The sequence below is a fragment of the Fusarium flagelliforme genome, assembly GCF_020744385.1.
Source record: "Fusarium flagelliforme strain FIESC 12 MPI-CAGE-AA-0113 chromosome Unknown B0J16scaffold_4, whole genome shotgun sequence".
NCBI lineage: Eukaryota > Fungi > Ascomycota > Sordariomycetes > Hypocreales > Nectriaceae > Fusarium > Fusarium flagelliforme.
In genome coordinates this window covers 2001291-2013445 of record NW_025763506.1, presented here as the reverse complement: position 1 = coordinate 2013445, position 12155 = coordinate 2001291, and the positions used below count along the sequence as shown (strand labels likewise).

The following is a 12155-nucleotide window of genomic DNA, read 5'->3' as shown; positions in this document are numbered from 1 at the left end:
TGAACAATCGAAAACAGCATCAATCGGGCCGAAATTAGGAGCAACAGTGCAAAGCGGATGCATTGGACCTGACTTTCTCTCGTTTGATGTTTTGTAACATTAACTGGTGTGGGTTGCTATGAGCCTTTGAGTTTCTCCTCCAACAGCACTCACCCTTGTATCATACACAATACCCAGGATCATAGACAGGAGCTGGGTCATGAAGAAATTACGAAAAACTAACAAAAGGGGTGATGGCGCGAAACGGACGTCTTTTGCTTTCGGCGTTTGGCTAGCGGTAGCCCAGTAGAAGGAGATGGCACAATCATATAAGTTTATGCACGAAATCATGTATTATAGGAAGCACGCGTGTATTTTCAGGATATCACCACTTGTCTGTACCAACAGAATATCTCACACAATCCAGACGAAGATGGTTATTTGTCGATTTAATGAGAAGTGCAACGAGTTGCTCGATGCTAGATAGCGTGACCATTGCCGTGCATGCTATGCCGCCCAGTTTTTGGAAGAGAATCGCTCTGACTATAACGAGCTGAAGATAACAATACACTACGGGCCGTCAGTTCGTGAACGCGTCCCTCATATGTGAATCGGGAACGAGTCGCCCTGCGCATTTCGGAGCCTCACAACGTGGAAAATGAGCTGCAAAAGAAAACGGGTTTGAAACGTATTGAAAGATAGCGACTGAACCAGAACTTGCTTTTCATCCTCGTGGAAACCAAGAGACATCAGTATATACGTGAAACAGAATGCCATTCCATGTTCTTCCTCTCCCTCATCATTTTCCTGGCTTACTACTGCGGTTATGAGAAGGGCATATTTTCGAGAAGCGAGTCCCGCTGGTTAAGAGTCGGGTTCCGCTTGCGAAGCTTTCGAGGTTGGCGCGGGGTCGAAACTGGAGATGGAGAACGAGAGCGAGAAGATGACATGGCTTTGAAAGGCCAGATTAGACGGAGGCGTCACCAAGCGTTGCGGTCCCAGTTGGGGTCTGCATGCGTGTCAATCGAGACATCATGATAGCGAAGATGGATCTGGCGACAAACTCACCCTGGACAAAGGCGGCAAGGACCTTGCTCCCCGTCTGGAGTAGGGGATGACCAACGACAATCTTGAGGAACTTTTCAAGGCCTGCGCGACGACCCTCGATGACGTCGTCACTGAATCGGTTGGTGAAGACCTTGCCAGGCAGGGGTGGAATGGTTACCCGGGCGCTCTCGCGTTCGAGGATATCGCGAAAGTACTCAAAGTCGGAGTAGCGGCGACGGACACTGCTCTGGCGCAGCTTGAATGCAGGTATGTTTGTGCGGCAGAGGATCTCATAGTCTGTGTACATGTGGCGGCCCATGCCGTGTGTTCTTGGGTTGCGAACCTATATATGGCGCTTTGTAAGCCTCGCTGTGTATGTGTGTATATGGCTCTCTCCCTATGGTGACCGGGCGCAATGGTAAGAAGCCAAAGAAATGCGCACCTCAATCTCTAGGAAATTCTCGGGGGGTCCGTAGATCTCATCGAAGCTCTGCTGGCGCGTATCGGGCATGGATTGCAGAATCGGTCGGTGGAATTGCGAGCCTGGCGCATCAAGGCCGGAGTTGTCCTGGTCGGACGCCATATTGGTCGGCAGCGTTACAGCGGTATCCTAGGCTATGAACAGTGTTATATATAAGAGGTTACAGTTGTTTGGTTTAACGGTTGGCAGCGGGCGCAATGAGAGAAGAGAGGCTGGTGGTGATGTTTTGTAAAGTGGAGGTCGAGGTCGAGGTCGAGGTGAGGTATGATGTTGGAGCTGTCTGTCGCATGAGGTTGGCGGGTCGGAGGTGGGGGGGATGAAAAAGAGGGCGGGGTTCTTAGACTACAGGCTTAGGTAGGTCTCAGCTATCCTTCCATTCTTTTTTCTCTTTTTTTCCTCGGTCAGTGTTACAATCTTTAATGAATGGATGGATTTGAAACTTGTTTCGGGTCGTTCGGCGTCCGTTTTTCAATGTTTGTCGGTTTGTGTAACTATCAAGATTTGCGCCTATCCAACCAAGACACAAAGTCTCATGGATACCTAGATGTCACCAGTTACATTCGGCGAACACGTTTAGGGTCTCATGAAACATTGCGTGCAATATTCTTGCTTGTTAACCCCTATTCAAAGAACGATTACTTTTTCTTTTTTTTTTTTTTCATCTTTTTTTTTTTTTTTTGCTACAGACGATAGATGGCAGACTTGCATAATCTGAAGTATTATTTCTTCTAGCTCGTATTGGTACAAAATATTGTGTTGTGCCCGAATATCATCACGACAGGATGCACATTTTTGGTCCTGCCTGGAATATTAGCCATCCGCCAGCTTGGCGATACGGCATGGCGTGTATTGGTGAGAGTGTTGGCTCTCATCTATCTTCGAACGATGAGCATGTCGGTTGAACTTAAGGCACGTTCAACAGCCCGGGGGTTCGGATGGATATTTCCAAGCCTCATGCAAAATTTGAGCTGAATCAAACAAGTATAAGCCCATATAACCGTCAAACGCCATGCTCCAAATGTGTCTCACCTTGGACCTCAACCTACAACGCCTATTGCGACCCGTAGTGTTATGCATGGTCCACATATAGAAGACTGGCCTAATCCCAAAATCGTTCGACGGGGGGTAGCCATGATCTCTCTCTCGTAATGTCCGCATTAGCAGTCTGTCTGTCTACCATATGCTTCACTTCTTGTCAGCGAACTTTTGGTGAATGGCACGGATCTGCTCCTCGACGTTAACGTTTTGCATGTGACCCAGTTGTGCTTGGCTCTTGGCGTCCATAGCACCATCGTAGCTGTGAATAGCAGCCTTCTTCCTGCGCGCCAGCTCGTCCTCGGAAAGCGCCTGTCCGGTCACGGGATCGAAAACATCGCTGCGCTGACTGGCAAGACGCTTGAGGTTGTTTGCAACATCAACATGTGAGATATTGGTCGAAGCGTAGCGCGAGTCTGCCTTAGCCTTTTGTTCTTTCCAGCTTGGGTCGAGAAGTTCGACTATGAAAAGGTTAGTTTACTAACTATACAGGCAGGAGTGGGAAACATACTTCGCATATGGGCCTCGAGCTCGTTCATGGGAATTTGCTGCTTGCAGTTAGGGCATAGAGCCATCTGAGCACCTTGTCTGTTAGCAGCTTTTTGTGCCGCACGTGGCACATAATTCTCCTTGATCTTCATGGGAGGAGCACCACCACGCGCGTCAGCAGTGGCCTGCTGCTTGCGTGCTTGCTGCTCTGTGCGCTCCTGTATACGTCGCTCCTCTTCCTCCTCTTGGGCAGATCGCTGCGGTTGTTGCGGAATGGGGGCATATGGCTGCATTGGTGGTGGCATCTGGGCCGGCTGGTAAGCTGGTTGCTGGGGCGCAATGGGGTACGCGGCAGGCTGGTTGGGATATGCGTTGTAACTAGTATCTTCGTCGGGCATCGCTTCCTCGATTCGGAGGCTAGCGTTGATGGACGCGTTGTTGCGGTCTTCGAGCGATGCATACTGGAGGTCGGAAAGATTGGTTGGAGGAGGGAGATTTGCGTGGTCATCGGCCTCGTTGAAAGTAATGGTTTCAACGACAACGAAGTCGCTCCAGTCGATCTGGGCGAATTCTTCCTTCTGTTTCTCCTCTTCTTCCTCTTTCTTTTGACGTTCAGACTCGACATATTTGGCATATTCAGCTCGTTGCCTGGCGCGGTTAAGAACAAGAAACTTATCCTTGATGTTGGCTTCAAGCTCTTTTACACGTTCTTCTTGGAGCTTTCCGCCTTCTCCGCCCAGACCGCTCGCTCGCAATAATGTTGTATATTGGTCGACAATGTGCTGGAAGAAGTTGTGGAGAGTATGGTTAGGAATAAGAAATGAAAATTGCGGGTTGCCAGCTTCGCGCTGAGCCAACTGCGTCATGAACTGGCGTCCGTTCTTTGCGACAAATAGAGCCGCGAGCTGAATCACATCCAGATCCTTTCTTGCGATGCGCGGCGTTCGTGCTGAGAATTGAAAATCGGCTGGTTTCGGAGGTCCCTGGGGCTTGGGAAGTTCGGCGGCAGGTTCGTTGGCACGACCAGCAGCGATCGCTGTACCGCGTCCATTCTTCACCTCATCAAGTCGCCATTGGTAGAAGGGATGGTAGGCATCGGAAGGATTGAGAAAGCTGAATTTGGGGTTGGAGCGCTCCTTGTCGCGAATACGATCCTCGAAGACGGCGCCGTTGCGCGCTACGTAACCGGCAGTTTTCTCGAGAACATTGCGAATTTCGCGGGGAGGGAGCACAACGCCAGCGGGGGGCTTGATATCGTCAAGAACTGATGCGGCGGCATCGCCGTTGGTTGTTACGGCTGCCATTGCGAGTGGAATTGAAAGACGCGCTGGAGAAAAAAAGGCTGACGAGATGGAGCTGCTTCTCACTCAGAAGGCGGCGACCTGGGAAATTTCGAGGCGCTCTAGCAACGCGAAACTGTCATCGGGAGATCGTTGTTCCGGGGTCTTGTTACCTAGGTAGGTAGGTAGGTAGGTAGGTAGGTAGGTTAACTTTGACGACGTCGCTGCTTTGGACTTGATCATTTCTCCGTAGCGATCACAACTAACTTCTGAACTCACACGGCATTTTCTTTGTTGCACATGTTAATCTATCGAGATGGCACTGGTGTCGAACAAGTCAGAGAACGACTAGATACCTAGTACCTTGATACCTAAATCCTATACCTTCCATAAGTGGTGCATATCATTTGATATCTAACTAGTAGGTACTCTGTACCTAGAAATCGAATCGAATCTGTCAACTCTCCATGCTACATTGCGGTGGAACAAAAATAACCATGGATAGCAGGGTAGTAACTGGCCACCTCCGTCAACTGATTGTCACTATAGTACCTGGTACTTAGTATGTACCGAGTTGATGGCGCACGTTGGTTGCCCACTGGGTAGCAGGGTACCTTAGGTACTAGTTGGATTGAAGATCATTTATCTCGATGCGCATTTGCAGTGCACCTCTTTAGCTATGTCGTGTGACTTCAGATCCAATTGCTTCGCTTCAGTTTCCTATCGAATTAGAATACCTTATGGATACCCCGCAATCGCTTCCACTTCAAAGTCCCCTAATTACCTATCTAGTATCCATGGTTATCAGCTATCACGGAGCAGTCGCCGTTTTCCCCGACCTACATCCTGCCAGAGCTGGTATAGTATCTTGAATACATCTTCGGTATTCGGCATTCTAAACCGCTATCGCAAAGGCTGCTGGGGGATCTTATCAACAGCCTCAGTGAACACAAGTACTCATTGACCCCAGTGAACAAAACACCGCAGAGCAGGAGTGGGCTTTCGGCGCAAAGCTTCTCCGTCGATACAGCTGTTGAGGAAACCCCGCCTTTTCTCATGACATCCCATCCTGAGAGAACTGCTCAGCGCGGGTGAAGAATATATAAATTTGTTTTTGATGGAGTTGCCAGCATGGAGAGCATCTGCTCTCGAGGCTGCTTCTCAGTCTCTGTTTGATGAGAGCTCCACCCGATCCGAAGATGCCAGTGTATTACTGGTCTTACTGTCATTCTTCTCGCCCTGCGAAAAAATCCCGTTGGACCTTTTTGTACGCGGATCGACACCAAGGAAGCGCTGGACGGTCGAGGGAAAGATTGAGCTTGTCAATGCGACCAGGGTTGGACTGGCTTCAGAGTTGGTGGACCTCTTGTCAGATGCCCAGCGACTTAGACAAGCTTTTGGTGAGCTGTGTCAATCTGCTGCTGTGCTCAGATATTCCGACGAGGCGTATCATTTGAACGAAGATATGTCAGCAAGAGTTCATCGAAGCTTAGCTCCAGATACTCTACCGTTCTGGAGGCAGCAGGCGTTGGTCGTGGCGTACAGAGCCGTCCCCTGGAAGTATATCGAGTTCCCGTGAGTTCAGAACCGACGACCATCCAGCTCGAACCACTGACATTACAAAAGAGACCCTGTGGTTAAATCATTCTTGCCACATCTACACCATGTCGCCGAGATGTTCCAAGACTGCTTCGATGAACTGCCCACGGCTACCAGAACTGACTTTATGCTTACACTTATCGAGGCTTTCCGTTTCCCAGATATGGCCTGGAAGTACTTTGCAATTGGCCAAGCGGAGTTGGCTGCTGGGCGTTTAAAAGACACCCATCTTCGCCTTTGCATCGGGCAGACTAAAGCAGTGCTGGGTCGCCTCAGTGGGAACATGGACGAGGCTGTCAGTAGCCTCCAGGATCTTGTGTTAAACGACCCGGCTACCGTTATAAGTAAGCGAATACGGTGTGAAGTTGGCGTTGCCATCATCCAACGCTCTCTCAACTGTATTCAGATTGCAGATCTTTGGACGGCACAGAAATTACTGGAGGACTGGAATCCCCATGATGCGGACCCATCACCGTTGGAGAAGATTCTTAGCTTCCGCAAATATTCGCTGCTGGGAAGAGTTATGCGTTTGCAGGGTAACTTCGACAAGTCATTGAAGCTTCTCGAGACAGCACACCAAGCATCGCGGATGCCGAGCGAACTCATTTTCGACGAAGATCTCCGCGACCTCACATGCGATCTTGCTGATACTTTGCGTGAACTCGATGAGCCCGTGGCTGGTGAGGAATATCTCCGTGCAGAGATTATACGGCGAACCGAGAGACCGGATCCATTGCCTGGTAAATCGCTTCTGGAGCTAGCTTTGGCCGAGGCTCTCTTTGCTCAAGAACGATACGAAGAGACGAAAGAAATATGTGTCGACATTGAGTCACGAGCGAGTCTCCTCAAGTATGAGAGGCTGCGCGTAAATGTTATCTTAGCAAAGCTGTCACATATGAGATCGGAGTTTGAGGCTGCGCTATCACGATGGAGCGAAGCGATGCAGGCATTGCAGGAATTTTCCCTAGTGGATGGACAGGTACAGAACATCATCTCTGCGTCGATGGCTGATGTCTTGGACGCGCAAGGTCACAATTGGTTAACTAAGGAATCCCCCCGAAAGGCTTCGTTGACAGAATTGGCAAAACCAGAGGGCGTGCCGCATTGGATCGCTGGTTTTCGACAATGGGCAGATTACCTTCAATCTAGGGGCACCAAGTGTTGTGATCTGTAGTTGTTATGATTAACCTTGGAGAAATGAAGCAGGATATGCGTTACGAACACAATCTGGAGATGGAATTTAGATACCCGAGATCGAGTCAGTTGATCTTTTTTCTTTTTCTTTTTTCTTCTTTCTCTCTTTCTTTCCTTCTTTTACGATAATGAACGTGATTAAAGGCAACATCTAGAAAGAAAAGTTTCAATTTGATATCCATGCCTGGCCACTAAAGATATGGTCTAGAACACGCGTTTCAAGTTCTAGCAACTTGTTTACAGTCCAGTCCAGAGATCCATCCATGGATTAGAAAAGGGGTTAAGCTGGCCGTGTATTACGAGCGTTAGCTTAGGTAGGTTGTTTGAAGCTAAGTACGTACTCTGTACCTACTAATCAGAGCCACAGCCGAACGAGAACCCCTTTGTGGCTGGTGCAACGGCCACACCTGAGGATGTGCTTTTCAAGAGGTAATTGCGAAAAAGAAGACGAAGAAGAAGAAGGCTTTCAAACGAGTATTAAATAAACAAAACATGGACGTTTATAAGAGCTGAAACCATCCAAGCTACTATCAAAGAGCTATCGTCAATAATCGACATCAACAGGTCCAATGGCACCTGCTGAAGCTCTGTTCTGGGGCTAGTGAAGCGGGGACGCCAGGGGATCTTCACGACCGGGGTCGGGTCTGATTCGCTGCAGGGGTACAAGCTGGGCTGACGGACCCGACAGTGAACCTACAGACGGGAACAATCCAATCCATTTGGAGCCGAAAAGGCCACTGTAGCTACAATTTTTTGAGTGACACGCGCTTGCTTGTGCTTGTGCTTGTGCTCGTACCGTACCGCACCGCAACCATCCCATCACCAATTCCATTCTCTTGCAGTCTCAGCCCGCATAAGGTAATAGGTGCAGACTAAACGTCGCCTATCCCCTGAAGCAAGCTTCATCCCTCTTCTTTTCCCCTTCCCTTTTTCTTACCTACCTTGGTACTTATCCTATTTCTTACTTCTTGCAACCCGACCGTATTACCATCGTCCATTCTTCTCCCAGGCTTATCGCATCGTCTACCGTCGCTGATATCCATCATTCGGCGGTCCGCGGTTCGATTTTGTTTTGGGTTGTTTTCTCTTCTCCTTTCTATTCCATTGGTTTTCCGTCATCGATGAAGCATATTTAATTCACCCATCGCTTCTTACCCTAGCTTTCCTTCATCAACTCTCGTTACACCGAAACGGCGAAATTGAACCCATCGCGATCGAATCGACTCGAATCCTATATTGATATTCGGCTGCTGCCATGGCTCGTACGAGGGGCAAGAGTCCTCAACCGCCAGTCAAGGCCGCAACGCCTGTGACTGAGAAACAGCAACCCATTGCTGCTCCTCCTCCTCACCAGACCCCCACTGCCGTCACTGTCAAGTCCAAGAACAAGAACAAGAACAAGATTACTTCGTACCAATCCGAAGGTGTTGAGGACCACGATGTCTTCCTCCTCCCAGTTTCCGATTACTGGGTAGTCTTGGCCCTTATGGTTCTTGCTACCGCTGTCCGTGTCTATAAAATCTACCAGCCCACAAGCGTTGTCTTCGACGAAGTCCAGTAAGTTTCCCCAGCTATCTACAGTTTTACTACAGCTCCAATGCATCTCTTTACGATCAAGGCGCTAACCTTTGGCAACAGCTTCGGTGGTTTCGCTACCAAGTACATCAAGGGCAAGTTCTTTATGGACGTCCATCCTCCCCTGGCCAAGATGCTCATCGCTCTCACCGGATGGCTAGCTGGTTTCGACGGTGGCTTTGACTTCAAGGAAATTGGCAAGGACTATATTGAGCCTGGAGTTCCGTACGTTGCGATGCGAATGTTTCCTGCTATCTGCGGTATCCTCTTGATTCCTTGCATGTTCTTCACTCTTAAGGCTGTTGGGTGCCGCACTATGACAGCTACTATGGGTGCTGGCTTGATCATCTTTGGTTCGTACATGCCTTCGGTCTCCTGGAGCGCACTTGAACTGCTGGTAGCTGACTATATACAGAAAACGGTCTTCTCACACAGGCTCGCCTCATTCTTCTTGATTCTCCTCTCGTCGCCGCAACCGCTTTCACCGTCCTTGCCTTTTCGTGCTTTACCAATCAGCACGAGCTTGGTCCTTCCAAAGCTTTTCAGCTGAGCTGGTGGTTTTGGCTTGTCCTTACAGGTCTTGGTCTGGGTATCACCGTGAGCATCAAGTGGGTTGGACTCTTCACCATTGCTTGGGTTGGCTCCCTCACTCTCGTCCAGCTCTGGGTTCTTCTTGGCGACAACAAGAATGTGTCCATGGTAAGCACCTTCCGTTGAATAACGATTCAATTGTAACTCACACACGTACAGCGTCTGTTCACCAAGCACTTCATGGCTCGAGTATTCTGCCTTATCATCATCCCTATGACTTTCTACATGGCCATGTTCGCCATTCATTTTGTTTGCCTCCAGAACCCTGGAGATGGTGACGGCTTCATGAGCTCCGAGTTCCAGGCCACCCTCAACAATAAGCGAATGAAGGACGTTCCCGCCGACGTCATGATGGGCAGCCGTGTCACTATCCGCCATGTCAACACCCAGGGTGGCTATCTCCACTCTCACCCTCTTATGTACCCTACTGGCAGCAAGCAACAGCAGATTACACTGTACCCTCACAAGGATGACAACAATATCTGGCTTCTTGAGAACCAGACCCAGCCCCTAGGAGTTGACGGCCAACCCATCAACGGTACCAAGGCCTGGGATGCCCTTCCTGAGCCTGTTCACATCAAGGACGGTGCCGTTCTTCGTCTTTACCACAGCCCAACCCACCGCCGCCTGCATTCGCATGACGTCCGCGCCCCCATTACTGAGGCTGACTGGCAAAACGAAGTTTCCGCCTATGGTTACGAAGGATTTGAGGGCGATGCCAACGATCTTTTCCGAGTCGAGATTGTTAAGAAGAAGACTCGAGGTTCCGTTGCCAAAGAGCGTCTCCGAACCATTGAGAGCAAGTTCCGTCTTGTCCATGTCATGACTGGCTGTGTCCTATTTTCTCACAAAGTCAAGCTTCCTGATTGGGCTTCTGAGCAGCAGGAAGTGACTTGCGCTCGTGGAGGCACTCTGCCCAACAGCTTGTGGTATATTGAGGGTAACTCTCATCCCCAATTGCAGGGTGATGTTGAGAAAGTCAACTACCGAAACCCCGGATTCTTTGGCAAATTCTGGGAGCTCCAGAAGGTTATGTGGCGAACCAACGCCGGTCTCACCGACTCTCACGCTTGGGATTCTCGCCCTGAGTCTTGGCCTATCCTCCGCCGTGGTATCAACTTCTGGGGACGCCAGCATACCCAGGTTTATCTCCTTGGTAATCCCATCATCTGGTGGTCCTCCAGCGTCGCTGTGGCCATCTGGATTGTCTTCAAGGCCATTGCTGTCCTTCGATGGCAACGCAGCTGCAACGACTATGCCAACACTACCTTCAAACGCTTCGACTATGAGATCGGTACATCGGTTCTGGGCTGGGCTCTGCACTACTTTCCCTTCTACCTGATGAAGCGTCAGCTCTTCCTCCATCACTATTTCCCCGCGCTGTACTTCGCAGTCATTGCCCTTTGCCAACTTTTTGATTACGCTACTGCCCGCGTTCCTGGTGTTGGTGCTCGTGAGACGTCTGTCATCAACCGCATTGCTACTGTCTCTTTCCTTGTTCTCTCGGCTGCCGTCTTCACCCTCTATTCTCCTCTTGCATACGGCAGCCCTTGGACTAAGGCTGATTGCAAGCGCGTCAAGCTCTTCAGCACTTGGGACTTTGATTGCAATACCTTTTACGATAGTGTAAGTTTTAGGCCATCTGAATACGGAGTGAGCAGTCACTAACACGATGGACAGTATGACAAGTATAGCGAGGTCCCATCGATTAGCTCCTCTGTGGTTCCCACAACTGCAGCAGTCAAAAAGGAAGAGCCTAAGAAGGAGGCTCCCGTGGCTCAACAACAAGAGGAAGCTGTCATTTCTGGAGCCCCTCCTGCTCCTGACCAGTCCCATGCGGAGCACCGGGTGGTTGCCAAGGAGGAGAAGGTTGAATATCGCGACCAGGACGGTAACCTTCTTGACCCCGAGGAGGTGAAGGCCCTCGAAGGCAAGGTTGAGTTTAAGACTAAGTATGAAACTAAAACCCGCGTCGTTGATGAGCAGGGCAACGAAGTCGAAGAACCCGCCGAAGGTTGGGACCAGAACCTCGGTGCCGGTGTTGCCCCTCCTCACCCTGATGTTGAAGGTGTCAACAGCGAGACTGTCAAGGGCAACGTCGAAGAAGCGGCCGCTCCTCAAGACGCTGCTGCCAGCAAGGATGGCGAGAAGGAGGCTGAAGAGGTCAAGGCCAAGCCTGCCAGCGAGAACCAACAGGATGCTACCGTCAATGATGAGCTTTAACCGGCTTATTCTACTCTAGTCATATACATACATGACTCAGCCAACAACAGATCCTCTTGTGCCCCTACACAAGATTTCAGTCTGGCTGCACCCTGTAACATCATGTACTCATTACTTATGACTTATGGAGGATGGGAAAATCTTTTCTAGTCTGGATGTGAAGGCCTGAAAGCCGGGATCCATGTCTCGAATCAACAAGGAAAACAAACACTATCAAAAAGAAGGAGGGGAGGCTACACCGAACCAGAACTAGGACGTCAAACTTTGACGTATTCTCATTTGTTGGCATATGTCGAGAGTAATACTGTGGCATTGGTACGATATGCAGTGATGCACACACACAAATCTCATATAATACAATTTTCATGTTCACTTTTGTCCCACATCCAGCACGATAAGCGTCATATAATGGTGATATGATCGAACAAGTATAAGTGATTCTGGCTGCAGGCTGTCAGTTAGATATGGATAATGGCTGCGAAGTCAGGCTGACTCGGTAGAGCTTGCGAAAATCTTGACGTTCTCCAATGTAATTGTTGGTCTTCCAGCGATGATGAATTATGGCGTTGTCGGTCTGGGTCATCTAAAAGCATCAGCAGCCCCAATGCTCGGAAGTAAAATGGCAAGGGTTGGTATCATATCTATTACTACTACAACTAATG

General features: G+C 49.6%; 4 protein-coding genes across 4 annotated transcripts; 2 read left to right on the top strand and 2 right to left on the bottom strand.

The window, feature by feature from the left end:
* Nucleotides 1–851: 851 nt before the first annotated feature.
* Nucleotides 852–1769, bottom strand: B0J16DRAFT_127065 (Phox homologous domain-containing protein). The gene is made up of 2 exons (XM_046121714.1): nt 1469–1769; nt 852–1369 (listed from the first exon to the last, which is right to left on the bottom strand). The coding sequence occupies exons 1-2, from the start codon at nt 1607–1609 to the stop codon at nt 947–949; spliced, it is 564 nt and encodes a 187-aa protein (XP_045982920.1). The 5' UTR covers nt 1610–1769; the 3' UTR covers nt 852–946.
* Nucleotides 1770–2692: 923 nt separating this feature from the next.
* B0J16DRAFT_320071 (Pre-mRNA splicing factor PRP21 like protein-domain-containing protein) lies at nt 2693–4335 on the bottom strand (the record flags this gene model as incomplete). Its single annotated transcript, XM_046125544.1, has 2 exons — nt 2693–3003; nt 3054–4335. The coding sequence occupies 2 exons, from the start codon at nt 4333–4335 to the stop codon at nt 2693–2695; spliced, it is 1593 nt and encodes a 530-aa protein (XP_045982919.1).
* Nucleotides 4336–5428: 1093 nt separating this feature from the next.
* On the top strand, nt 5429–7084 carry B0J16DRAFT_355740 (uncharacterized protein; the record flags this gene model as incomplete). Its single annotated transcript, XM_046129431.1, has 2 exons — nt 5429–5886; nt 5938–7084. 2 exons carry the CDS (start codon nt 5429–5431, stop codon nt 7082–7084), a joined length of 1605 nt encoding a protein of 534 aa, XP_045982918.1.
* Nucleotides 7085–7880: 796 nt separating this feature from the next.
* Nucleotides 7881–11871, top strand: B0J16DRAFT_286925 (Dolichyl-phosphate-mannose-protein mannosyltransferase-domain-containing protein). The gene is made up of 5 exons (XM_046124122.1): nt 7881–8661; nt 8743–9032; nt 9095–9378; nt 9430–10896; nt 10951–11871. The coding sequence occupies exons 1-5, from the start codon at nt 8360–8362 to the stop codon at nt 11491–11493; spliced, it is 2886 nt and encodes a 961-aa protein (XP_045982917.1). The 5' UTR covers nt 7881–8359; the 3' UTR covers nt 11494–11871.
* The last annotated feature ends 284 nt before the right edge of the window (nt 11872–12155 follow it).

What these genes read in the sequence shown, in the direction of transcription:
- B0J16DRAFT_127065 (XM_046121714.1), bottom strand. Translation starts at nt 1,609, where the DNA reads ATGGCGTCCGACCAGGACAACTCCGGCCTTGATGCGCCAGGCTCGCAA. An exon ending in AGAATTTCCTAGAGATTGAG is followed by an intron (nt 1,370 to 1,468) that starts GTGCGCATTTCT and finishes CGCCATATATAG; the next exon opens with GTTCGCAACCCAAGAACACA.
- B0J16DRAFT_286925 (XM_046124122.1), top strand. Translation starts at nt 8,360, where the DNA reads ATGGCTCGTACGAGGGGCAAGAGTCCTCAACCGCCAGTCAAGGCCGCA. An exon ending in GTTGTCTTCGACGAAGTCCA is followed by an intron (nt 8,662 to 8,742) that starts GTAAGTTTCCCC and finishes CTTTGGCAACAG; the next exon opens with CTTCGGTGGTTTCGCTACCA. An exon ending in ACAACAAGAATGTGTCCATG is followed by an intron (nt 9,379 to 9,429) that starts GTAAGCACCTTC and finishes ACACACGTACAG; the next exon opens with CGTCTGTTCACCAAGCACTT.